The 27,059-nt window shown below is 39.8% G+C and overlaps 1 protein-coding gene across 3 annotated transcripts in view; it reads left to right on the top strand.

Moving 5' to 3' along the window:
- The first annotated feature begins 13,092 nt into the window (after positions 1–13,092).
- SLC25A26 (solute carrier family 25 member 26) overlaps positions 13,093–27,059 on the top strand; it is a 149,119-nt gene continuing 135,152 nt past the window's right edge. Inside the window, exons 1-3 of one of the 3 annotated variants that reach the window (XM_061128125.1) lie at positions 13,093–13,372; positions 18,720–18,876; positions 22,182–22,291. In XM_061128125.1, the coding sequence (XP_060984108.1) occupies positions 13,340–13,372; positions 18,720–18,876; positions 22,182–22,291 (300 nt within the window). In that variant the 5' untranslated portion in view covers positions 13,093–13,339. The remainder of the gene's footprint in view (positions 13,373–18,719; positions 18,877–22,181; positions 22,292–27,059) is intronic. The other 2 variants (XM_061128124.1, XM_061128126.1) reach the window with 2 other exon arrangements.

Here is a 27,059-nt window from a genome sequence, read left to right as displayed (position 1 = left end):
AGACAAAGACTTGGATGCAGGTAGTTTTTGGGGGGAGACACTTCCTGGAAGGACAAATGAGGAAGTGGAAAAAGTGAGACAGGAAAGGGGAAATAGTGATAAAGTGTGCATAAAATAGCAGATTAGGGCTCAGTTATCCTGGGGAACCTCTGAGAAAAGATGTAGAACAAGTACAAAATGTCCCTGTTAGAGTGAAGGGTGGAGCACTGATTTACTCACACTTCTTGATGGTGCCCGCGAAGCTCTCAGAGCAGGAGAGCATTCAGATAGAGGACAAGAGACACTGATTCCTGAGTTGAGATGCTGTCATTGTGCCAGGGACTGTTGACTACAACTGCCGGCAAACCAAAGAGATATAGGGCCAAGCAGCAGTATCATTTAGTGCAAAATCCTCACTTTATCTACTCCAAGGCAGGTCCAGTTTTAGAACTAACAAACTTCAAACTGAGGTAGATTTAAGGCTAGGTAGGTTGTGCACTACCGCTCCAAGGCTTGCCAGTTACACAAAATGAGTGTAATGTTTGTCTCCCCGAGCTGTGCAGTGAGAACTGCATGAAACATTTACAAGAACTACTTTGTGATTGTCATCTCTTGGAGCCATGCAGTACACAACCTGCAAAGCTGTACACTCAGTTTCTCTTTATTTATGTATATATTTATTTATTTAGCTGCACCAGGCTTTAGTTGTATCACCCCACCCGATCTTTGTTGAGGCATGCAGGATTTTTAGTTGCAACTTCTGAACTCTTAGTTGCAGCACGTGGGTTCTAGTTCCCTGACCAGGGATCCAACTTGGGCCCTCTGCATTGGGAGCATGGATTCAGCCACTAGATCAGGTAGTCCCCACACAGTTTCTTTTATATTAAAAAAAGTCTGAAGGGTAGATATTATTTTTGCAAGGGTGAATAAATTATTGTAAAGCATCAGACAGAAGACATTTCAGGAAAAAAGGGACTTCAGTTAATATGTTTGTATCAGCCCAGTGGTCGTTACAGATTCTAAATGTCCATCAGGCTCAGGAGATCCAGAAAACTTTGCCTAACAGCATCTTTTCTTGGCTTTTTAGATGGATATAGACCACAGACACAGCATCTGCACCTCACTGAGGGACCCAGCTGCTATTCAAATTCCCAGTCCTCTGGCCTTCCTCACCTACGTGGACAGGTATAGCTGCCATGCCTACAAGGTATGGATGTGTCACATTAGCTCCGAGAGTTTGCAGTCTCAGTTTTCTACCAATCCTTTAGACCATTCTAGTCCAGTGTTGCCCCAACAATTAGATGTTTCACAGCAAACAAGGCAGATAAAACCTTCCATGTGTATCTTAGTTTGTCATTTCCAGTGAGACAGAACTACAAGAAGACACACTCTGAAGTTGTTTCAAAGGCAGATCTTGGTTCAGCCCAGGGCCCAATGCGATATTGTGCATGATTCACTTGCAATATTTTGCATGATTCTTTGATGAATAAGAATACAATGTATATGAAACTTGGCCCTCATCTTCAAATTCCTGCCTAAAGCAATTGACAAATGCTACAAACTTTCATGGGCTTTGGGCTTTCCCGGTGACCCAGCAGTAGAAGAATCCACCTGCAATGCAGGAGACCTGGCAGGAGCCACAGGTTCGATCCCTGGGTTGGGAAGATCCCCTGGAGAAGGAAGTGGCAACTCACTCCAGTATTCTTGCCTGGGAAATCCCATGCACAGAGTCACAAACAGTCAGATATGATTGAGCCACTAAACAACAACAACATAAACTTTCATAAAAAAAAAATACATAGTTAAAATCAACCTTTTAAAAAAATTACAAATGAGTCTCATCGTTAATTGTAAAATATTTGGAAAAGAAGATAGGCACATAATATACATTGTAGAAATATGTGTCTTGCTATAATTTTAAATCTTGATCATAAGTTCTGTCCCAATTTTCTTGTCCATCTAAGCTTTCTTTTAGAGGACTATTTTAGAAGCTGAGAAGAAATACAAGTAGAGAAGAAAGATAGTATAATATAATCATCTACTATTATTGCAGAAACCAGTACTCGAGAAACCAAGCACCACACTTGGAGAGGTGGAGAACTCAGGTTTATTATACCGGCAGGCCCAGAAGAGTTAACACTTCAAGCTCTGAGCCCCGAACAAAGGGGTTACAGAGTTTTTACACACCGACAGGCATGATTAAGCGGGTTTGCGGGTTTGCAGGGGCTAGGGCAATTGCAAAGAGTAGGACAAGGGTGAATGAGATGAGCCCCAGTTCCTAGTATTGTGAGTCCCCACTTTCTGAGACCTATGTCATCTAGACTTTGCAAGGAGCAAGCTGAGTTCCAGAGGCAGAAAGGGCAGGAGGTTATGTAAAAATTTTAACTTTTCCTCTTCACTATTATGGACAGCAAGGAGATCCAACCAGTCCATCCTAAAGGAGATCAGTCCTGGGTGTTCATTGGAGAGACTGATGTTGAAGCTGAAACTCCAATACTTTGGCCACCTGATGCGAAGAGCTGACTCATTTGAAAAGACCCTGATGCTGGGAAAGATTGAGGGCAGGAGGAGAAGGGGACGACAGAGGATGAGATGGTTGGATGGCATCACCGACAAAATGGACATGGGTTTGGGTGGACTCCGGGAGTTGGTGATGGACAGGGAGGCCTGGTGTGCTGCGGTTCATGGGGTCGCAAAGAGTCGGACACGACTGAGCGACTGAACTGAACTTAACTGATTATTATTGATCAATTGTTGAAACAGTTTATCAGCACAACAGTAGTTCTGACTATTTTTCATGAATTAAAAATTAATTGTAGGGACTTCCCTGGTGGTCCAGTGGTTAAGACTTCACCTTCCAATGCAAGGGATGCAGGTTTAATCCTTAATCCTTAATCCCCTGGTCGGGGAGCTAAGATCCTGCATGTCTCACAGCCAAAAAGCCAAAACATAAAACAGAATCAATATTGTAACAAATTCAATAAAAACTTTTTAAAAAATGCATTATATACAAGCATAAAGTAAGCATACTGTGAGTACTTGTGTAGGTAGAGTACTCACTGAGTACTTGCCAAGAGTAAACCACATATGGCATGGGAAAAGATTTTATAGTTAAAACACTACAGAAAAATCACTTTGTTTCTGAGGGATTAGCCAACTGTATTCTAGCTTTTTTGAAGCTTATTTTTAATGATTTTTTTCTCTGGATTTACTAAGATAAAATCTAGGTTCTTTTTTTTTTTTTCTTCTAAATTTAGGTTCTTCTTTAGTCTTCTTGTTTAATATCTGCAAGCAACACAATCTCATTGATCGTCTCAATGACTTTTAAAAAGTGAGATGATTACCTGCTTTTGTGAAATGGCCATTCTATATTTCCAACCAGATCACAGTACAACTGGTTTCTCATTGCACCGGTTGGATTCACTTGTGCTACTGAGAGAGTTTGTTTCATTCCTTTTTGTAAAAAAATAATTATTTATTTTGGCTGCAGTGGGTCTTAGTTAACGGCATGTGGTATCTTTTTTAGTTGCAGCATGTGGGATCTAGTTCCCTGACCAGGATCAAACCCAGGCCCTTTGCATTGGGAGCTCGGAATCTTAGCCGCTGAAGCACCAGGGAAGTCCGGAGAGCTCATTTCTTGAATGAATACCATGGCAGGCCAATGACAGTGAACTCTGGGAGTGCACGGATCAGGGAAATTAGGCTAGGAATTGCTGTATGGATTACATATGCTCCTTTGTCAGGATCACATGCTCTGAATTGACATCCTTTGCTTTCCAACCCTCAGACATAGAGGAGGAATAGTTTTCTGGAGGAAAGGACACCTGAAGATTCACATAGCATTACAGACCTCTAGAATTGGTCTCCAGAAGTCTTGGCTGCCCGATGACTCTTCCCAATGCACATCAGCTTTGCTACATGCCTGAAGATGCAACTGTTTCTTATGGTCTCCTTCATTCCCTTCCTCCCTTCCTCTCTCCTGTTTGTTCTTCATTCTTCCAACAACTGAACTCCTTCTATGTGTCTAGCGCTGAGTACAGTGGTGAACTTGACAGACGTGGACCTTGTCTTCACGGATTTTATTTTTATTTATTAAGCTGCATCGGGTCTTAGTTGTCCTGTGCAGGCTTAGCTGCTCCGTGGCAAGAGAGATCTTAGTTCTCTGCCCAGGGATGGAACCGGCATCTCCTGTACTGCAAGGCGGATTCTTAATCTCTGGACTGAGAGGGAAGTCCCCATTCATGGCTTCTATAATCTAGTGGTGGAGACAGATGAGCATACAAACATAGAATTACGAATTGTGACAAGTGTGGGGGAAAAGCTATAGGAGAAATATAGTACGATGAGGGCGATGTGACAGAGAAGACAACGTCTCAGGAAACCACAGTAAGCTGAGCTTAGTAAAGGTCAAGGAAGAAGGAAAGGTGTGGAAGTGGGGGTTGAGTTTGTGTACAAGCCCTGAGGCAGAAGGTGTGGAGAAGATCAACTTCCCTGGGGGATCAAGAGCAGAGAAAGGTGCCTGGCAGGCCAGGAGGTTGAAGCAGTAGCCTTGGGCCCAATGATTCAAGTAAGAATATAAAATGTCTGTTGAGGAATAAAACCTGCAAGAGGAACTAAACATTAGCAGAGGACATGGGACTTGCACGTAAGTGATACAACGCTCTCTTGTGATTATTTGGGGGAACAGAGGCCATTTTTCAATGTCAGTAACATTAGACCTGAGAAATGACAAAGGTATTAAGTCACCTTTTTAAAGTGATTTTTTGAGCTCTAATTGGTTCACCCGGGGTTGGATGGAGATTACTATTCAGTATAGCATGAAGCCTAAAGTGTTCATTTAGGACTCATGCTGCTAACTCAGAGGAGTAAAAGGTCATGTCCTTTTGAATGGAGGACTGCTGTTTGTTTGACATAAGGTAATAAGTAATGGGCTTCCCAGGTGGCTCAGTGGTAAAGACTCCGCCTGCCAATGCAGGAGACGTGAGTTTGATCCCTGGGTTGGGAAGATCCCCCGGAAAAGGAAAAGGCAACCCACTTTAGTATTCTTGCCTGGTGGGCTACAGTCCATGGGGTTGCAAAAGAATCGGTCAAGACTGTAATGACATGCATCCACCATTATAGTATCAAATAGAATAGTCTCAATTTGCCTTTTCCAGAATGTTGGAAATCATCCAGTATACAGCATTTTCAGATTGACTTCTCTCAAACAGTAGCATGTTTAAGGTTCCACATGTCTTTTCACAGCTTGATGGCTCATTTCTCTTCAACACTGAATACCATTCTATTATCTGGGTAGACCACAGTTTATTTATCCGTTTACTTACTGAATGACATCTTGGTTACTTCCAAGTTTTGGCAGTTACGAATAAAGCTGCTACAAACATCAATTTGCAGATTTCTGAGTGGACATAAGTTTTTGACTGATTTGAAATACATGAAATAAATACCATGGAGCACAATTCGCAGATTATATGTTAAGACTACATTTGGATTTGTAAGAAACTGCCAAACTGTCTTTCAAAGTGTCAATGACTTCCTTTTGGGCTTTACTGTTTTCCTTTAAAAAACCAGGAGCCCAGACTTGATTTTAATATCTAAGCCACAAGTCGGCAGCTTAAATTAACTGAGAAAATAAATAGGGAAATCAGTCATCTGCATAAGGCCTGAGATAAGATGGTTCCCTTTTATTTCTTTTACTCTTGCATAGTTGTCCAGATGAACTGGAAATGGGGATACGGAATTGGGAGAAGGTTTTTATCACCTTTTCAGTCATTAAGTTTTGATTTATGAAGGTTTAAACCAAGTCGTTTTGCAGAAAGGAGAGGAAGAAGTCCTCTAAAGAATTAGGCAATGGTTTAGGCATCAAGGATGATTAAGAAATTGGACAAGAGGCAGGCTTCTTAGCCTAGCAGATTGTAAGAATCAAGGAACACCATGATAAAAAATGAAGTTGGGAGGATCAGATGTTTAGAAAGAAGAAAGTCTGTTATGGACACCAATGTGGTTAGCACTTGCTGATGGAATTAATTTGAAGACTAATAAAGTTCTTATGTGTGATTAGCCAGAAGATTGTGGGTTAATGGTGGACATTTTTGTTTTCAATTCCTAAAATGGGAAGATGGACCCCATTTCTGTTTTCCCATTATTTCCTCTACTGCAGAGAAAAAGAAAAAGAAAAAAAGGCTCAATTTACCCTTGAATTTCAGTAGTGAGTGGCTGAGAAAAATCATTTGTGTTGTCATCTGTGTCAGGGGTCACACAGGTGACATAACGATCAGTTGCCACTTGAACAGACGAGAGCAATTACATCAAAGGCACTTCCTTGTTGGATTTCAGTGTGACAGGCTTGCCAAATTGATGGGCAGTAAAAGCACACGGCACAAGGTTTTAGGATAATTTGTGGCTCAGCTGGTAAAGAATCTTCCTGTAATGCGGGAGATCTGGTTTTGATCCCTGGGTTGGGAAGATCCCCTGGAGAAGGGAAAGGCTACCCATTCCCAGTATTCTGGACTAGAGAATTCCATGGACTGTATAGTCTATGGGGTCGCAAAGGGTTGGACACGACTGAGCAACATTTTTTCCCCCCACATCCAATGAAGTGGAGATCTTTGTCAGAGAATGTAAAAATTAGCTGAGCAAATTTCATCCTGATTATTTTAATATATGTTTTAGAAACATAGCCAGAGCTTCTTCTTGGGTCAAATACTGAACAAAATCCAATAATGAGAGATAATTGATTCATGCTTGGTGAAATCTAGGCAGGTTTATATAAACTGGCCCATGGAAAAGACAAAAAAATTAAGCAATATCATGTGAGTGGCTGTCAGCTCGAGGGTCAGCAACAATAAATGATGGTAACAATTACAGCAGTACTATTTATTCATTAGAAATGGCCAGTAACGCAGGAAGGAAATAGAAATCATTTTTAATGTACCCAAAGATAACCAGTCATCATACAGATTTTTTCTGTGCATTTGTAAATCATATTGATATATTGCCTTTAAGATTGTCCGCATTGATTGTCGCTGCCTTGTAGTCTACCCTTGTATAATCCCCTCCCTTTGAGTGTAATTAGGTTATAAAATATTGTGGCTTCTGTCTCGGGTGCTCTCTCTGATGGAAGCCAGGGGCTGTGTTGAAAACTCCCACATGTAAAGCCCCCATGGCAAGAAACTGAGGGAGGCCTCCAGTCAACAGACATTAAGGAATGGAGCCACTCACTCCGGCATTCTTTGCAGAACTGAATCTTGCCAACAACCATGTGAGTGAGTTTGGAAGAAGATCTCCATTTGAGCTGTCAGATGGGGTTGCATCCCTGGCTGACGGCATGACTGCAGTGTAATGAGAAACTCTGAGGCAGCCAGGCCTAGCTATGCCACTTCCGGAGTTTAGACCCACAAAAACTCTGGGATGGGACACATTTATAGTTCTAAGCTGCCAAGTTATTAGAGTAGTTTGTTATTGCAGCAATAGATAATTAATATGTAAATGTTTCCAAAAACTGGATTAGAGTGTCTTCTGTCAGTCAGAGTTCTAGCAGCAAACAGAAGGCACCCAACTGGGATTTTGAAGAGAAACTTGGGCAGTGTTAGGAAAATCAATAAGGTGCAAAGAGGGAGCCAGTGCTGAGAACAGTGGGAAGCCATTATGCTCCCTAGACCTGCGGGAAAAGGGAGCCTGAGAGTGGAAGCTATTCCATGGGAGGGAACTGGGAAGGCGCAGGGAGGGAGCAGAGACAATCACCCTGACCTCTTTCTCCAGCAATCCTCACATCTGCCCATGACTTTCATTGGCCAAACCATATTGGAAACTAGGGAGCAATTCCTATGGGTTGGCTCTCTAGGACAGAAAATTAGAGAAGAGAAAATAAGAGAGTGGATTTGCTGGGGCATAAAGAGAGAAACCAACATATGCAAGTGCTCTTGCGCAACGTTTTTTAAAAAATATTTTTATTTGTTTATTTATTTGGCTACGTCAGGTATTAGTTGTGGCACGTGAACACCTAGATGAGGCATGTGGAAGTTAGTTAGTTCCCTGATCCCCTGGGATCGAACCTGAGTCCCCTGCATAGGGAGCTCAGAATCTTAGCCACTGGACCACCAGGCAGGTCCCTGTGCAACTGTTTTTATGTTTACCATCCTTCTGTATCATTAAAGATTCTTCTACATCATGGCTTTAAATAGATACATATGGATACTATATCTACATTATCTCAATCATGCAATGATGAACATTTTTGGTTGTAGAAAAATTCTTCTTTTGCTCTGGAAAACTGTGAAATGAGTATCCTTAGAGTCATATTTCTAAGGATTAAAAAAAATAGTTCCTTAGAGTACAATGGAATAAGTAGAAAAATCGAGGAATGAAAAACATTTTTTAGGGCTTTGGTATCTTGCCATATCACTCACCAGAAAAGTTGCTTTGATGCTCCCCCTAGAAAAATCTTGGGTGTCCCTGGTGGCTCAGTGGTAAGAGAATCTTACTGCAATGCAGGATATGTGGCAGGAGCCAAGGGTTTGATCCTTGTGTCATGAATATCCCTGGTGAAGTAAATGGCAACCCACTCCAGTATTCTCGCCTGGAGAATCCCATGGATGGAGGAGCCTGGTGGGCTACAGTCTATGGGGTTGCAAAGAGTCAGACACAACTCAGCGACTAAACAAACACACACTCTAGAAAAGTTTTTGCCTATTTGATAAGTTTAAAAAATGTTGTATTGTTTTAATTTTCATTTCGATGTTATTAAGGAATTTAAAATATTTTCACATGTTCATTAGCTACTTATTTTTCTTCCTTTGTGACTTTCCCCATTTCTTTCTACTGATATTGGTGTTTTTCTTTCTTTCTTTTTTAATATTTATTCATTTGGCTGCCCTGGGTCTTAGTTGTGGCATATGGGATCTAGTTCCCTGACCAGAGATCCGACCCAGGCCCCCTGCATTGGGAGCCTGGGGTCTTAGCCACTGGACCACCAGGGAAGTCCCTTCTTTTTAATTTATAGGAGCTACTTAGTATTAAGAATTCATTCTTGTCATATGTGTTGCAAATATTTTTCCTAGTTAAAAAAACTCATGCATAAACCTGTTTATTTACCTTAAGAATATTAAAATATTTACCTTTTCCTTCTAATAGTTTAATAGTCAAATTATGTCAAGTGAGAATTTTAACCCATTTGGAACTGTTTTTGGAGGTAAAGTATGAGACAGGGATGAAACATAATTTTCGGACAGTCTTGTTTTTTTTTCCTCACTCATTTGAAATGAAAACACAAACCTACAAGGAAAGCATAATCTTGTTGTTATCACTTAAAAGAAGACTGTCCTTTTTTTTTTTAACTTTTTATTTTGTATTGGGGTATAGCCAATCAACAATGTTGTGACGGTTTCAGATGAAAATGGAAGGGACTCAGCCATATATATACATGGATCTATTCTCCCCCAAACTCCCCTCCCATCCCAGGCTGCCACAAAATGTTGAGCAGAGTTCTATGTGCTAAACAGGTGTAGGTCCCTGTTGGTTATCCATTTTAAATTTAGCAGTGTGTACATGTCCATCCCAAAACCCGTAACTGTTCTTTCCCCACATCCTTCCTCTGGGAAACGATAAGTTTGTTCTCTAAGTCTGTGAGTCTCTTTCTGTTTTATAATTTCATGTTTATCATTTCTTTTTAGATTCCACATATAAGGGATGTCATATGAGATTTCTCCTTCTCTATCTGACTTACTTCACTCAAAAAGAAGACTGTCATTTAAAACAGAATTTTTACATTTTGTATTTTCTTTGCATACGGGTTGAGATATGTGAATATTTGTATTGAAAATGATTCTAACTATTACTTTATCTTTCAATAAACATCAGTAACAGGAACTTGGAACTTGGGTCTAGTTCTGGTTAAACATTATGTCCTTTATTTCCCCTAAGGTGGGCCTAAGTTATTTTTTTACTTGGCTGCATCGGCTCTTAGTTGTGGCATGTGGAATCTAGTTTCTTGACCAGGGATCAAACCTGGGCCCCCTGCATTGGGACCATGGGGTCTTAAGCACTGAACAACCAGGGAAGTCCCCTAATTTGTTTTCTGATATATTGTTTTTGATGTCTTGCTTATTTTTGTAAATACTACGAATATTTCAGAACTTGTTTAATCATAAACTTGGCTTACAGAGGTAGATTTAATTTAAGAAAACAATATTATTAGTATAGTTTCACATATTTCTGCAAACCAGTAGTTATTGCATTTCCCATTTTTTTTTTTAAATAGAAGATTTGAGTATATACTCTCCTTGCAATGTGGCAACAATGACAATGCATTGTAATATTCCATTTAAAAGTCATGCACAACTGGTAATGGATCTTTCTGTAAGCATTTCATGGAACAGGGGCCCCAGGTCATGTTTCTAATATCTGTATTTCCTAAAGGGTTTCCAGTGGCATCATGAAATATCCGATGGAGCTTTTACCTCTGTACAATAGAATGTAACATTTCTGTCTTGCTCTCTCTTAGGTCACTCACCATGGGGAAAACCAGCTGAGGACACTCAAGCAATCCTGGAGAGAGGTCTATGAGGTGAGGAACTGAGGCCACCTGCCAAAAGCTGGCACTAATTTGGTAGTGATGGAAAGATGCCGTTTTGGAGGTGGATCCTTCAGTCCTCACCAACTCTTCAGATACACCCTAGCCAATGCCTTGACTGCAGTCTTATCAGAGAGACCCTGAGTCTGAACTGAGATAGGCTTGTTGCTGAAATTCAGCCTCTGTCCACTGGTGCTGAATTAAATCTCAGAGACAGAGCTTTGGGTGAAATAGTGTTATTGCTTTGCCAAGCAAAGGGGCAACAGCAGAATAATGCCCTTAAGACTGTGAGTCCCACGCTGGAGTGGGCAGTGAGGAGTCTTATCATGTTTAAGGAATAGCGTGTGATCAGCTCGTGGACATTCTTTTGATTGATTGGTAGTGAGGTAATTAGGAGTCAGTATCATCAACCTGTGGTTTTAATTGGTCTGGGGTTACATGCTTGTGGGCAGAACACAGTTAACTTCTTCCACCTGGTGGGGATTTCAGTATCTGCAAAACAGCTCCAAGAACATGACTTAGAATATTATCTATAGTCTTTGAGGAAGAACTAAAGGTCCTTCCTTGACTGTTTAATGGCCAAAGTATTATTATCTTGTCTTGCTTGACCGTTTTCCTTTCTTTCTGCATTTTGTGACTTCTCTGATTAAAGGTATTCTTTGAAAAGTTTTTGTACAGACAGAAGGCAGGTGGATGAAACGGGTGGGGGCTCTATCCTGGGAAGGCCTCGCAGGGTCCTGCTCAGGCACTGGCTGGGACCTGGGACTTGGGACTCTGCAGCAGTGCTTGCACCTTTACAAATATCTCCTCAAGCAGTAAAGAAACTATAAGGGACTAAAAATAACTGATGCATGCACTGCCGGGGAAAGTTATGAACAAGATACAAAAGACCAAACACCCAACTATCACATCCGAGGAGCTGGGAACAAAAGCAGGTATTGCACATGGTCCTTGCAGACAGCACCTCCAAGGAGGTGCACAAAGCGCCCAAAGCATCCCTCCAGCCCGACCCCGGGATCTGCCCCCAGCCTCACTCCAAGGACCAGCTCTCCACCCCAACCCCTCCCCACCGTCTGTGAGGGAGCAAGCAAGGGCACCTGTTACTCATTTTCACTCCTTTGTGCTGCAGCATGAGTCCAAGTAAAGGCTTAACTGAATTGTCTGGCCTCTTTTCAATTTTTGGTAACAAACTGCTCAGGTAAGCCACTCTCAGATTCCTGAATGTTCAGAATTTGAAACGCTAAAGGTATTCTGCTAATCATGTCTAGGTCATTTCCACTGGAAGAGAATAAAGACTGGAGCAGTGGTATGAAAGACACAGGGAAGAGAGGCAGACACAGAGCCTGCTAAGGCTGTAGCACAGGGTTTGAGGAAAGATGAGGGGTAAAATTTCAAGCCTGGGTGCACTGTGATCTCTGCAGCCTTGGGCCAGCTTCTGTACCAGTTGCAGAACCGGGATTCTCTGTACAATGAGGATGGCAATGGTGCTCACCTAACAAAGCAGCTCTGTTACAGTACCTTATCTGAGATGTTGTTCGCCCTTAATAGAAGCAAACTTAGAAGGTATTTATAATGTAAAGTCACTGTCCACTCCGAGAAGCTTATATTAAGTACTTAAAGTGGTCTTTGAGGTGTGCAACTGGTACCACAGCTAACGAGATGAGCAAATGAATAACTGAACAAGTGAATAATATTAGGTGCAAAAACTGTCCGTAAGGAGAAGTAGGGGCTTCCCTGGTGGCTCAGTGGTAAAGAATCTGCCTGCCAACACAGGATGCCCCGGTTCGATCCCTGAATCCGGAGAATCCCCTGGAGGAAGAAATGGCAACCAGCTCCATTATTTTTCCCTAGAAATCTCCATGGACAGACGAGCCTGGCAGGCTACATTCCCTAAGGTCGAAAAGAGTCCAACCCAACTTAGAAACTGAACAACAACAAGGAGAAGTAGAGGATGCTAATTTTTAACCCAAAGAAGGAATTTAAAAAAATTATTTATTTTTAATGGCACGTGGCACTTGGTTGCTGCACCTAGGCTTTCTGTAGTTGTGGCCTGTGGGATCAATAGTTGTGGCTCACAGGCTTAGTTGCCCTGCTGGTCCGTGGGATCTTAGTTCCCTGACCAGGGATAGAACCTGTGTCTCCTACATGGGCAAGCTGATTTTTAACCACTGGATCACCAGGGAAATCTCAAGAAGGAAACTTTTGAAGTGCTTTTCTATAGTTAATAATTTTCTAATGATGAGTCTGTTTTATGGAAACGTCTGACAAAATTTCTACAGATGAAGCCAAACGATAAAGCAAAAAGAAATAACATTGGAAGTCATGAAGCCAAACGATAAAGCAAAAAGAAATAACATTGGAAGTCACAGGCCTTCCCAGAAACTAGTCCGGCAGCTCCTTGGCCACGCCTCCCACTATAGCCACGCCTCTTTTGAGTTAACGCTTGGGCTTCACCCTGCGCTCACGGCGGTGGGGGCTTGCTGCGCCAGGTTCTCAGGCTAGGCTCATTTGCTCGCGAGAGTTCCTCCATCTAGCCTACTGAGAAGCTGTCGGACTTGGAGGCAGAGAAAAGTCGCGAGACTTGACTAGATCACCCTTTCCAGACTCCGCCCCTCCATCCCGGAACTCCTCCCGGCGCAGCTTCCCCGTTTGCACGTGTAATTGTTGTGGTTCAAGCTCACGTGGCCGCGGAGGTGCCGGCGGCTTCCAAGATGGCGGCGCCCGGTGTCAGGTGCCCGTGACTCGCCTCTGTCAGCCTTGAATTATAACCCTGAGCAAGTCTATGGGGCCATGGACCGGCCTGGGTTCATAGCCTCGCTGGTGGTGAGTACAGGGCCTTAGGAGGGCCGGAGTCCTGCACCGGAGCCCGTGGTGTCTTCTCTGTCTTAGCACCTCCTTCCGGTTTTGCAAGGTGAACCGTCGCTGGGTCACCGGTCGCCAGGTCCGGGAGGACGCGCCGGGGTCCTGGGCCGCGCCGGGGCTTGTGTCAAGTCCCTAAGTCTGCTACGTGTATGCCAGAAGGGGACAGGAGTGGGTTAGCGGTGGGATTCTTCACTCGTCCCCCGCACTGCGGTTTATTTAAAGGAAAAAGAAAAGCTTACACTTTGGAGAACTTGGCAGTTTATGAAATATTCGCAAGGACGCTCAAGCCGCTTCCAGACCTGTTGGCCAAGACTGTAGTTTTGCTGTATCTTTTTTATTCTCGGAAAAGGATGTATCCCTTCATTCAGTACACAGTTAATCGGCTATTCTGCGTCTGAGTATTTTTCTAGGCTTTAGGTATGTACTGATGAGCCCAAATAGCCGCGCTATGCAGTCAGTGGTGTATAATAGGAAAGAAAAAGAATCAACGTGTCTTAAAAAACAACCGCCCTGCCAAAGTCCTTCAATAAATATTTTGAAAACAAGTCCAGTAGGGTTTACTAGATACAGTGGTGAACCAGACAGATTGCCTGTTTTTTTCATTGTGGGAGAGTGGGTAGAGGCAGAAAACAGACAAATATCTTTACAAAACCTTTCCTGAGAAATGGAGACCCAGAGGGCTTTCTTCATTCAATTATCAAATGTTTTCTGCAGGTTTGGGAGATAACATGGTGAACAAGATAGACCTGTTCTGGTGGTGGAGGGTGAAGAGGGAAATGGTTGTTAGCCTAAATGACGTTGAGGGTTACTTTCAGCGTGGTGTTGAGAGATGTGGAAGGGGGATCTTACTCAGACGTGTGGAACGTTGGTTTTAAATCCAGATTTGTTGAAATCTGTGGAAGCTAGGTTTTAGAGATGCAGAGAGAGGCTTTACCACTTTTGAAGGCGTTTTCCCGTACAGCTCGTGAGATAGCAGTAGTACTTGTGAGGGCATTGCTCTGTGCGGAAGTAGGGTAAGCTTTTTAGGTACAGTATCTGATTTAATTCTGACAAACAATTGAAGTCTTCTCCTAGTTCTCTCAGTGAGGGAACTGAGGAGTGATATGTTAGATAATTTGTTCGAAGTCACACAAGTGAGATACATTTCATGTGTGTTAGTGTCTGAGCTCAGATCCCAGGCATTGTAACATGGGATTTTGTGCCCCTTATTGCTCTTTAAGACTGTCTCTTAAGTCAGCAACAGTAGCAGTTGCTGAAAGCAGGTGTCAGTTAAGGAAACATGGTTTCAAAATTTATTTAGGATTTATTAAATAATGGTACATATGCATACTTTTTAAAGTGTAGTTACAGAGAGTAAAATTAGGATTGATTGGTCGAAGTTTCAAGGACAGTTTTGCTCTGGCTAAATTCATTTCATGTGCAGTTTCTCTGCCATATATTCTGCCTGCTGGTACTGTGGTTGCCCTTGGAGATTTGATGGCAAACAAACCAAAGCATTACCATAAGGTGCTGTGAAAGAAATGAATTGAGGTATTACTGAGAGAGAATCATCTTGGAGAACTAAGATTCAGCATGCTGCATGGCCTCAAAAAATAAAACTCAATGACAATGACCACCCTCCCCCGCAAACATGGTTAGTAACCTTTTGTTACAGTCATTAATTCATGTATTCTTCTAATAGTTATTAAGTGCCTACTATTGCCTACTGTGTACTGGTGCTGGGAACATATTGGTGGACAAAACAGGTATGGATCTTACAGTCTGGTGGGACACACACACAGACTTTGAAGAAATGGTCAGATGCTCAACTATAGAATTAAAATTCCAATCGGTGTAGAACAAGAGGGTCTAAACGCAGACTTGGGGGATTAGAGAGCATCATGTACACAGTCCTAGAAATGAGCGAGATCAGATGACTCAGAGGAAAAAGGTCATGGTGGCAAGAAGGTACCTGGCAAAACGTTAATGATGGAGTTGGGGGTGGAGATGTGGGGGCGGGGGGGCGCGGTGGTGAACTTCTAGAGGCTTGCAGACTGTACTGTGATTCTGTTTTTCATCCTAAGGGCTTTTGGAAGCTTTGAAGAGCGTGGAAATCTGTTTTACAAAGAAAACTCTGCCATTAGTGTAGAGGGTCAAGAAGTGCTGCTGGGAAAGTTGGTGAAGGGTGTGGAAGAAGGCAGTTCTCATAGGAAGCCACAGCTTTGCATTGAGGAGGTTAAAGTCACTGGTGGCCACTTCACTGTGGAGAAAACCGAGAATGTCAGGGAGGGATGCTCTCTGGAGAAGCCATGTTAATGTTTTTCTTGTTCTTAGTTGTGGTCTAGGCTAGGGGCCTGTGATCATTTTGCTTAGTTAAATTAGGCAGGTGGTTTAGTTTTTGTCCTGTAGTTGAATAGCTGTGATTTTTGTTTTTCCTGTTTTTGCCGGCTTTCTTTCGAGAAATAAAGGTTTCATAGCATGTAATCTTAACTTTCTTCAACTCCCAGAGGAATTTCTAAGCACTGATTAGACTCTTGCTGTCTGTAACACTTTTAAATTAAGGTTGTGGTATATATGTTATCTATTGTATATGGTATCATGATCTCAATAAATTGTTATGGTGAGGTAAGGCTTGCTGGTTATCTGTGTTCTGTTCTTTTTGGATTTTGTCTAGTACTTAGGATTTTCTGTGTAAGCTACCATAAATCTTGAATCCTTTGGTAACCTTTTTGATATGTGATCATAAATAATTTCTCAGGCTGAAGAAAAAAAATGGTAGAGTTCCTTAAGATTCAGTTGATGCTGACTTGATGTAAAATTATAAGCATTCCTTAAGGTTTAAGGTTTTTAAAAAAATCTTAAACATGTTGCTGTGTGTCTAAATATATATGTATTCTTAATCCTGTTAGCTGTATTTTTTTCCAGTCTCATGAATTTACATGATATTTGAGTTATAGAAGTTTGAAATCCCCAGAAGAAGTTAGTAGCTCTTGATTCATGATTTGCTAGATAAGTAGATTGAATCTGATCGTTTACTCTCGGTATACAAGAATTCTGATGAAAGAAGGGCTGGAGAATCAATGCATGCAAAATAGCCAAATAGATTAAAAGAGTAATTAACTTACTGATTAAAATTTAGCAGTAGATAGCAAGCATCTTTGTGAACCCCTTCCTAAGATTAAAGAGAAAATTAGAATGAAGTGCAGCATATTTTTAAAGGAATCAGTCATATCAGACATTCTCACAAGAATTTTAGTTTTCCCTGTGTTTTGAGAAAATGAAGAGGCATGCAAAATATTTTATTACATATTGAATTTATAAAATCCTTAAAGAATAAGTGAGAAGAATGTTGAAAAAATTGACTTTTCTTTTTCTTTTTAACTTTCCTAATTGTGACCTTTGCCCTGTGGTTTAGATGATTTCTTTATATCCAGAAAGATATTCCACAGTGTCTTTTTTTTTTTTTTTTCCTACTCACACTGATACTCTCCTGGCACATCTCTGTGTTCTTTTCGTGACAACTTTTTAGGTCATTTGCAGAGTGGCCTGCATGGTTCTGTCATGGCTTTCAAGGTAGTGTACACTAATTTTTAATAATTGACCTATGCTAGCTCATTGAAAAACAGATTATTTCATTTCTCATCTGAATAATTTCATTTTTCCAGTGAACTCTTGCAGTGGTTTTATTGTGCATGACAAGTAGAGCAGAAAGTGTTTGCTAGGTACTAACCCTTATACCACCTGAGCACTTTGTAATCCCAAAGGATGGAAACAACAGATGATTTTGAACTCTGCCTGTATGTTTGAATAGTATTGATTCCTCTTTTCTGTGTCATGGAATATATAGTTTTTAATGTCTGCTTTTACTTTTTGAATAGGTAATATATCACATAGGTCAAAGTTCAAAAGATAAAGTTAGCAATTCAGTTTAAAAATAACTATATAGGAACCATATTGCTGCTTCATAATTCTTCCATTTACTTGCTATAAAATGGTGTTGATTCATGTCTTTAAATGGTACCTCTAGACCATGTGTATTGACCTTTCTCTTCTGCTGTCTCTGAGCTTCTGTTTTTCTGGGTTTCTTTTTGCTATGACTCAGCTGTAACCAGTTTTTTAAATGTTCTACTCTACCTATGCTTTACTGTAATCACAAGGAGCAGACTTGGTTTTCAGTCAGTTTTTAAAGTACACCTTCCCTAAAGCAACATGGGGTCTCTTGGGAGATGATGCGTTTGGGGCAGGTTTAATGCTCTCTAGGAATTTAGCTCTATTTTTTCATTTATTCTCTTAAAAATTATCAAGGAATTTTCCAATATACAAAAAGTAGAGAAAATATCAAGAACCCTCAGATATGTGATTCTTTTTTGTTTTAGTTCTACCACTTTATTGCTACCAACCCATCTCCCTCCACCCTCGTGCACACATGCTCAGTCATGTAACCCCGTGGACTGCAGCCCGCCAGGCTCCTCGGTCCATGGACTTTTCCAGGCAAGAATACTGGAGTGGGTTGCCATTTCCTTCTCCACGTGATTCTTAAAATGTGGATCTAGATTTCACAGGCAGCATTACCCATTTAGAATGCAAATTTCAAAACAGTTTTTTTAAAAATGCAGATTCACTACTCAGTTAAAAAGGCCAAAAATACAACATTTGGTATGCTTTGGAAAGATCACTGAGATAAACTGTCAAATAAAAAAAACACAGTGCTGCAAACCATCTTTTACTTAAAAATTTACCATTTACTGGTTTGTTTTTTATTTATGCATTTTTTTGGCTGCAGAGCATGTGGTATCTTAGCTCCCCAGCCAGCGGTGGAACTTGTGCCCCCTGCAGTGGAAGCACACAGTCCTCACCACTGGGTGTCCAGGGAAGTTCCTCATGTTCGGATTTGCTGGTGTATATACCTAGAGTGACTTAGGACGGATGCAATAAGAAACCAATAAAAGTGGTTACCTCAGTTTTTCAGGATAAGGAAGGAGACTTTGAACTCTTTTCTGATGTTTATTTCACTTTTTTGAATCCTATGAAATCATTAAAAATGAATTTAAAATATAAAAATTGTTAAAAATCGTTAAACATTTGTTTAAAACTGAATATAAAATATAAAATTTACAATTTGAAAGTATAGCACAGTAATGGTTATTTTCCCAGGACAAATCTGTAGATCAAATCTGTAGATTTAGGTAGGAGGTCTTTTGACTATACCAAAGTAGTCTGGTGAAGTTTAAAACCATGTTTGAAAGAAATATGCTTTAAAAACTACCTTCTTATCCCCATCCCTCAAATGGCATATTATTTTTTTGTAACTTTTTTTTTTTTTTTTAAGGCTGGCGGAATAGCAGGTGTCTCTGTTGACTTGATATTATTTCCTCTGGATACCATTAAAACCAGGCTGCAGAGCCCACAGGGATTTTATAAGGCCGGTGGTTTTTATGGAGTATACGCTGGAGTTCCTTCTACTGCTATTGGATCCTTTCCTAATGGTAACAATTATATTGATATTATCATTGCTTTATATAAAGCCAAGCTAATAGGATTTATTTTCAGAATAATATGTGGTCCAATCCTAGATAGAATTCCTTATGTTTAATGTAGTTGATACTTGGAATTTGTTTTCTATTCATTAATCCGTTATTTTTGACTCAACTAGTGCTATATATGCCATCCTAAACAGCAACAACAAAAAAACAAAACCACGAGCAGTCTTTTGAAAGTGGTTTTCATTGATAGAGCTCCTAGTTAGAATCCTTAAAGTGTTCTTCTAATGTTGATTGTGATGCCTTGGAGTAGTTGTTCTCAACCTTGCCTGAATGCTGAAATCTCTTGGGGAGTTTTACAAAACGCTGATGCCTGTGTCTCTGTGAGAAGTTTAACTGGTCTTGGCTTTGCCTGGGTATCAGGAGTTTTAGTAGCTTCCCAGGTGATTCAGATGTGAAGCTAACCTCAGTGACCTCTGCCTTGGGGAGTCTCGTGGAGCAGGTGAACCTGTTTTATTTAATCCACCTGTTGGTGTACTCTTTTTTTCAGATACTTATTTTGATAATTGTTTACTGATGCTTTGATTGGCACTCACACTGAGCAAACAGAAAACCACTACCATCAAACACACACTCACAAAACCACTCACTGCTCCATAAAAAATAAAAATTAAAATGATTTTTAAAAATTTTTGATTTATTTTTAATTGAAGGATAATTGCTTTACAGTATTGTGTTGATTTCTACCAAACATCAACATGACAGAAGATTCTTAAATTCTAAGGTTTGAGTTCTTTTTCGCAGTGTATTTCATTAGAAATTCTTCCTTGTTAACTTGACATTGAAATGTCCATCTGTAAAAAGTACAGTATTCACATAAAGATTTGTAGTGCAGATCTTTTTGGTCCTTTAGTTTATCCCTTCTTCCCTTTCCCTGAGCCATCCTTAGAACAGCCGACTGTTTTGAGGTTATCTTTGAATTCTTTTTCCTGGAGAAGGGAAAGGCTACCCACTCCAGTATTCTGGCCTGACAAATTCCATGGACATGGGATTGCAAAGAGTCGGACATAGTCGACTGAGTGACTTTCACACTCACTCTGAATTCTTTTATGCCTAAATTTTCAGTAATCGATTATAGCAAGTCACCATTTAGCACGCACTCCATGCCAAATATAGCTCTGTTAGTGGGAGATAGGCCTGTGTTTCAGTCACCTGATAATCTGAGTTTTTTTTTTTTTTTTTTTTAAAAGAAAGTACTGCTGCCTGTGACCCACTCTCAGAGGTATGGAATTTAGTTGGTCTGAGATGTGGCCTGGGCTTTGGATTTTTAAAGAAATATATATCCCATGGTAATTTTAATATGCAGACAAGTTTGGGAGCCTCTGAACTAGGGAATTGCAAAGAAATATCAATATGTTACTAAGTCCCTATCTTTTGGGTACTCCTCCTTACCTTGTTTCCTTCATTGTTGTAAATTTTTCTCTCTCACATATTATGTAGGGATTGTTGGTAGATGAAGTATTAGTGATGGTCTGCAGGGTACCTGGGTCTCCATTAAGCTCACAGGACTGGTTTAGATTCTTGTGAGCAGGAGTTTACATAGAGAACGTGGTTTTGAATTTTTGTATGGTTGAGAAAGTGGATGTTCTCGGACTGCTTTACTTTGCCCTCTACAGAACATCATTGAGGAGAGGCTGGATAAAAAGAGTGCCAGCATTCCAGAAATGGCTGTTTTTCTGCAAATTTTTAGTGAACTGAAACTCTTTATGAGGAACTTTAAACATTTTCTGCTGTTGGTTCAAGTTCTCTTTAGAATACAATACACCATTTTAACATATAGCAGTTGTAGGTTTTTTTGAGGACGTATTGCGCAGGGGGTGCTGGGCTGCAAGTGTGAGCTGCAAGAAGAGAGGAGAAGAACTGCAGTCAAGATTCATATGTAGTACATGTTTAGAAGGGAATGTAGAAGGAATGTAGAGAAACCACAGTTTTTTTGCTTTTTTTCACTCGGGGTGGGGGTGGGTGGGGGTGGGTGGTGCCATGTCCAGTAGGGGGAACTGAGAACTGAATTTGATTGGTAATATTCTAGCCCAGTGGTGACCAACCTTTTTGGCACCAGAGACCAGTTTCATGGAAGACCCATTTTACCACAGACGGGTGTGTGTGTGGGGGATGGTTTTGGGATGATTCAAGCATATTCCATTTATTGTGCACTTTATTTCTCATATTATTACATCATCTCCACCTCAGATCATCAGGTGTTAGATCCTGGAGATTGGGCACCCCTGTTCTAGCCCATTTAGTGAGTGGGCCAAAATAGGACCAGCCTAATGAAGAATTGCAGGTGGGAATTAGGTCCTGCATTAACTAAATACAGCTGCCTGCTCGGTCCTTAATTATCCAGGGACAGTGTGCCGCCTCTTCTGGCCTCCTGTTTGTGAGCTGCTGAGGAGTGTTTGTTGCAAGCTTACTGACTGTGGAGAACTGGTTTTCCCTCTCAAGCCCTTTTCCTGAGTATTTCAGACTTTGCTGTGACATGTTCAAATGACCTTTGAAAGATGATTTTGCCATGTATTTATCTTTCATGCCAAATCTTTTATGTAACTGATAAACATGTTTGATTAACAGTACATGGCAAGTCTAAAAGCCTTCCTGTGCTGCTAGTTTATGTGATGGGGTAGCTTTTTAGAGATTTTGATTTTCAGTTTTAATTAAATAGTTGATTGTTTTCTTGAAGTAAAGGTGAATTGAGGTAGTAAAAAGTAGCCATGGTTATTTTGAGTATCCAGCAATAAAGCATAATGGAATAGGTGTTTTATTGCGATATATGTTTGCAGTTTTAACCTGTCTGTAAATTAGTGTACTTGATTATTTTATGATCATATGTAAAGATATTTTGGATCACAGATATTCATATCCTTTTCTAAAACTCTTGTTAAAAAGTGTTGAGTGACTTGTCAGTACAAATTGGTAAATGCCAGGTTAGCTGTTAGGGTTCCTCATGGCAGCAGGGATCATGTCTTCTGCATTTTTGGAAGTCCAAGGTCAAGCGTGTAACATGGGCTCAGTGAAGTCTGTAAGAGTGATGGGATGGCAGGGAAGAGTACATATTATTATTATATCTTTATTATTTTTACTTATATTTGAAATATTTATAAACAAATGTTATATTTATATTAGTCATATTTAATATTTATTATCTTTATTGTCTCATAAGTTAATAATTGAGTTGTAATTTTTTTTGAGAAACATATTCACAGTTTGTGTAGATATTTAAGCTTTGTGAAAGACTGGTTTGTTTTAAATTTCAGCTGCTGCCTTTTTTGTCACCTATGAATATGTGAAATGGATTTTGCACACTGATTCTTCTTCACATTTGATGCCTGTGACACATATGTTGGCTGCATCGGCTGGAGAAGTGGTAAGTAATAAGTTACGTGTATAACATACTTCAGAAGTGCAAAGCATGAATTATCTTCAGTATATATATTACTTCATTTCATTTTCAAAAGACAGTTCTTTTTTAAATTATGAAAGTCTTAAATCCCAATAAATGTAAATGGATTAAACATGATAGTTGAGAGATAGTTTAGATAGTATGAAAGAAGAATCCACATATATGTTATTTACAAGAGACATACCTCAAACATAATTATACAGAAAGGATAAAATTAAAGAAATAGAAGAAAATATCCATGTAAATTGTGGTGGCTTTTTGTTGTCAGCATAATTGAGCAAGAACTGTTTCCTAGAACACCCTTTCCAGGAGGGTTCCAGGTTAGCCTGGCTACAAGAGAAATCTGCACAACATTTTGAAGGCGAAAGTGACCCAGCATTTGTGTTTATGCTCAGAAGGTTGGTGTGGGGTCAGACACAGTTGCAGTTCGTGTACCTCATCAATGATCTGTTGGCTTCAGGAAGCAAGCCAGGCCTCTAGCTGCTCCACCTCCCGCTGGATCTTCTTCTTCAGCTTCTCTTAAGTTTTGAGTCAGATGTGTGGGCTCTGTTGAAGGATGCTGCTTGGTACTGCAGGACACCCACAGCATCGAGATTGGTGATGGAGAATGTGAAATTCACTTTGTCCTTGCTTGTCTCCATTTCACACCCATCTTTCCTTCTTTCCTTCCTGATTGCCTGTCTTCTAAATTTCTGTCCCAACTCTCCATGCAGAGGCAACAGTTCTATATGAACTGCCTAATTAGCTCTCACAATTACTGTTCGTATCCCTGTGATAACTCCTTTTTCTTACCTTTCTTAGTGATTCTTCTCTGGTCAGCCCTCACTGATTCAGAAATGCTACTTGAGAGTAGATAGTAATGTTAACATTAGCCCCCTTCCCAAAAAAAAGACTTAAAGGTAATAAAAAAGAAACTGTTGTATACTAATAGAAGGAACAATTCTCTTCGGAAATGTAATAAACCTGAACTTGGACTAAATAGCACAGTCTCAAAATATAAAGCAAAAAATTGCCAGAATTATCATGAAAAATCAGTACAATTATTATCTTCATTGGTGATAGTCACATCTACTTTATAAAAGTCCTAGGACCAGGCAGGCATAACTTGTTAAGACCATAGAAGATTTGAACACAGTGACAGGAATGGTCTAATGGATGTATATGCAGTTCTGCACCTAATTGCTAAAGATTATTTTTTTTAAGCCTACTTGAGACCTTTAATAAACATCTCTCCTTGAAGAGAATGTTGAAAGAAGTTAGCTCAAAAGACATTAAATTCTCAAAAGTGTTTTATATAAAACTTCCTTTTGACATTGGTTTACAAATAATTTTGGAGAACCCAAGCCAACTCTGGATTTAAAATGTGTTAATAATTTACTGAACTTATAAATGTGATAGGACTAACAATATGTTAATTTTTGGAGTAGCAAAGAGCATAAAGTAGTAGTTCCTTTATGAGTTAGAGATGCCTTTAGGAAGCTAACAAAACCTGTGGTTGTCTCGCCTGTAAGCTGCACTTATGGACAATTTGTGTACAGTTTCTGGGGATTTTCGTTCCCCCCACTCTTAACCGAAGTAAAGACTCCAGGACTTGAATTCTGCCTGAAAGTTAGTTTAGTCTGCCATTTAAAAGCAATTTATATTTAATTTAAAAAAATCTTTTATTATCCTTGGCTTGGTTTTTGTGATCATGTTCTGACATTAGAACCCATTGCATGTAGTTATTTTCATGTATGTATACTAAAGAACAAGAAAAAGTGTGAGAGAGTTTCATTGTCTCTCAGCTTGTAAAAATTCTGTCCTTCTGACTGCTCTTGCTGCTGTTTTAGAATTGCCTGTTACTTTGATTTAGTTTAAATATATTCTTGTAAATTCAACACTTGGCTTATATTTTGTAGTATGTTCTGAGAGCAAGCATTAAAAAGAACTTGGCTGCTTTTTTTTTATTTCACATATAGGACCATTGTGCTTGAAACTTGATTTGCCATGTTGGAGGATAGACTTTCAGTTTATAAAAATTTCTGTCTCTTAGACATACCAAAATTATATAAAGCGTTAAAATCAAATTGGGCAAAGGAGAGCTGTTAGGTCAGTCATATTAATGATAAAATATTTGATCTGTAGAAAATATTGTATTCTAATATGTTAGTATCTGTAAATGGTGTTCTTTTTTTTTTAAAAACTGGAACCTTTTAAATGTAATATTCTGTGTGTGTACTGTTGGGCAAAAGAGATGAATTAAGTAGTCTTCAGAATTAGAAAATAAGTATCTGTAAGACTGGAAATAAATAATTCTAGGATAGTTTTATCTGTATTGTGTCTCATAGTGTTTGCATAGTCCTTCAGGTAGTAAAGCCTTGTGTCAGATGCCTTTTTATAGTCTCTGTGGTGCCAGGAGAACCTTAAGATGAGACCTGATCAGCAGCAGGTATGTAGATTGAGGATTTCACTGGTGAAACATGGCTTGATATTGACTTTGATTTTAAATTCAGTTACAGTTTAGTATGCTAAAAAGTTTATTCCATTTATGGAGTTTGTGAAATGTTTTTCTTGTGGTCCTGTAATCTTTAAACTTTCTTGATAAAGTTCCTTAAGGCATTCAGTGTCAGTGTTCCCAGGAAATGTACCTACTGCCGTTCTGTTCTAGTCATTTGCTTCTGTTTCATAGAGCATCAACTTTCGGTTTCAGATTCAGCCAAGTGTGGTCGCTGCAGGAGAAGGAAACAGATGAATTTAGGAGAAACAGATAGGTAAAATAAAAACGAATAGAATATAAAAAACATGTATAGCTGTCAGTGGTCAGAAAGGTACAAAGAGACCTAGAGAAAATCAGATACAGTTTGGTGCAGTCCTTGTCCTGTAATGCATTTGTGCTGATATAGTTACAGTTGCAAACAGATGCCTTACAAACAATGCTATATATTTGTTGGCATTAAATATGTCCAGTTACTTTGTTGTAGTGATGATAAGTATCTGAAACTTAGAAACAAGGGAGCACTGCTGTAATAACCATTCCCTGTAGTAGCAGGTTGATTAAAAGTTAATGACAAATCAATAAAACTGTAATTACAGCCTTCTACCTTATGTTTGTAATTTGGAATACAGTAAAATCGATCAAATAAGATTTAATATGTAACAATAGCAAGAAGAGTCCCATTTGTGCCATTTTTTATTAGGAGCTTTGCTGTACCAAATCTCTAAATCCCTGTCTCAATTATTTTATGGCTCAGTTTTCATCAGACACAGAAAAAACCCTGTAAGAAGTAAATAGAATCTGTAATTAGATCAGAAGGCTTGGGGTGGGTTTACTTTAGTATAACAGATGCTATGACATTGCAGTGGTAATGATTTTTTTTTTTAACTTTAGAATTTGACTTTTCCTGGCTCTGATTGTACTTATGGCCTTAGTCAATATTGTTTTCAGAAATAAAAGAGCATTAAAATTTCTTTGCTGTTAAAAGCAGCCCCTGTGATTTAATGTACTCAAGGGTGATGTGTGTGGATGTCCTCACACACAGAGATGCTGGTAGCTTTTTCTTTTCAGTCCCATTCTAACTTGGGATTGAGAAAGCTAGGAACTCAGTGATACCATGTTTTATTTTTCCTTTTTTTTTTTTTTCTGGCCACAATAGGTGGCATGTGGGATCTTAGTTCCCTGACCATGGATTGATCCTGGGTCCCCTGCAGTGAAAGCATAGAGTCCTAACCACTGGCCTGCCAGGGAATTCCCAGTGATACCCTGTTTTCTGAAGTACCTCTAACAGTACTTCTCCACACAGTAATATGGGCCAGGGAGCACCAACTTTAGAATCAGTTGCCTGGGCATCAGTTTACAAATGAAGTTTTTGGGAAGTGACACTGTGGGTCCTGCATTTTCAGCACAGTTTCTAGATGGTTCTGGAGTTCAGTGATATTTAAGCACCACTGATGAAGGATTATCAAAAATTTTAATATATACCCCAGTCGTAAACATTTTCACTGAGTTGACTTGGCAGTCGTGTGTTTAAGAATACTCAACAGGTGTGGAGCACACTGATCAGAGCGTGATTCCTTGTGTCTTCCTCAGAATGCCATATTTTTCGCCCTACTGAAAAATCTTAGTTTATTAAACTGGTTAGTTTTTGAGGATGGCAGTGTATTCACACATGGAGATTTTGAAGTCAGAGTGAGCATTGCATGCAGCATTTTTAAGGCCAGTCCTGTGGTTGGAGAGCCTTGAAAGTGAAAGTAGTGTAGGCTGTAATTTGCTACTGTAGCAACTAACAACGTCAGTGGAGCTACTTCATATAGTAGTCATTCCCGGGGTTTGTTGAATGTCAGATGTGGGTTAAGCACATCATTTTTATTCAACTTCACCACTAAATTGGCTGCTGAGAGGATTGGATGCATTGTTGTCAGGAGTGTTACCGGCTACACGGCACAGTGTATGTGTTACTTATTATTTTATATTTTCCCTCAGTGGGGATTTAAGCTGTTTTTGATTATGTTGTTCATAGCATGTTTTAAAGTGCTTTTCATGATGTTTACCGACCTTTTCTAAGAAGAACCACTGAGCAAAACAATAGGAGAAAGGTTGACACATTTTGAAATGTTTCACCTTTTGAAATGATCGTGAAAGGTTTTGAATATCCATAAATTAATAGAGATGCACTCTCATTTGAAATTGTGTTAGCAGCTTGTCAGACTCCTGTGCAGTTGTGTAATCAAATTATGGAAGATAAGCTGAGTGGAA

Source organism: Dama dama, chromosome 24 (genome assembly GCF_033118175.1).
Source record: "Dama dama isolate Ldn47 chromosome 24, ASM3311817v1, whole genome shotgun sequence".
In the NCBI taxonomy this organism is placed as follows: domain Eukaryota; kingdom Metazoa; phylum Chordata; class Mammalia; order Artiodactyla; family Cervidae; genus Dama; species Dama dama.
The sequence above is the reverse complement of the archived record's forward strand: the minus strand, read 5'-3'. Positions and strand labels throughout refer to the sequence as shown.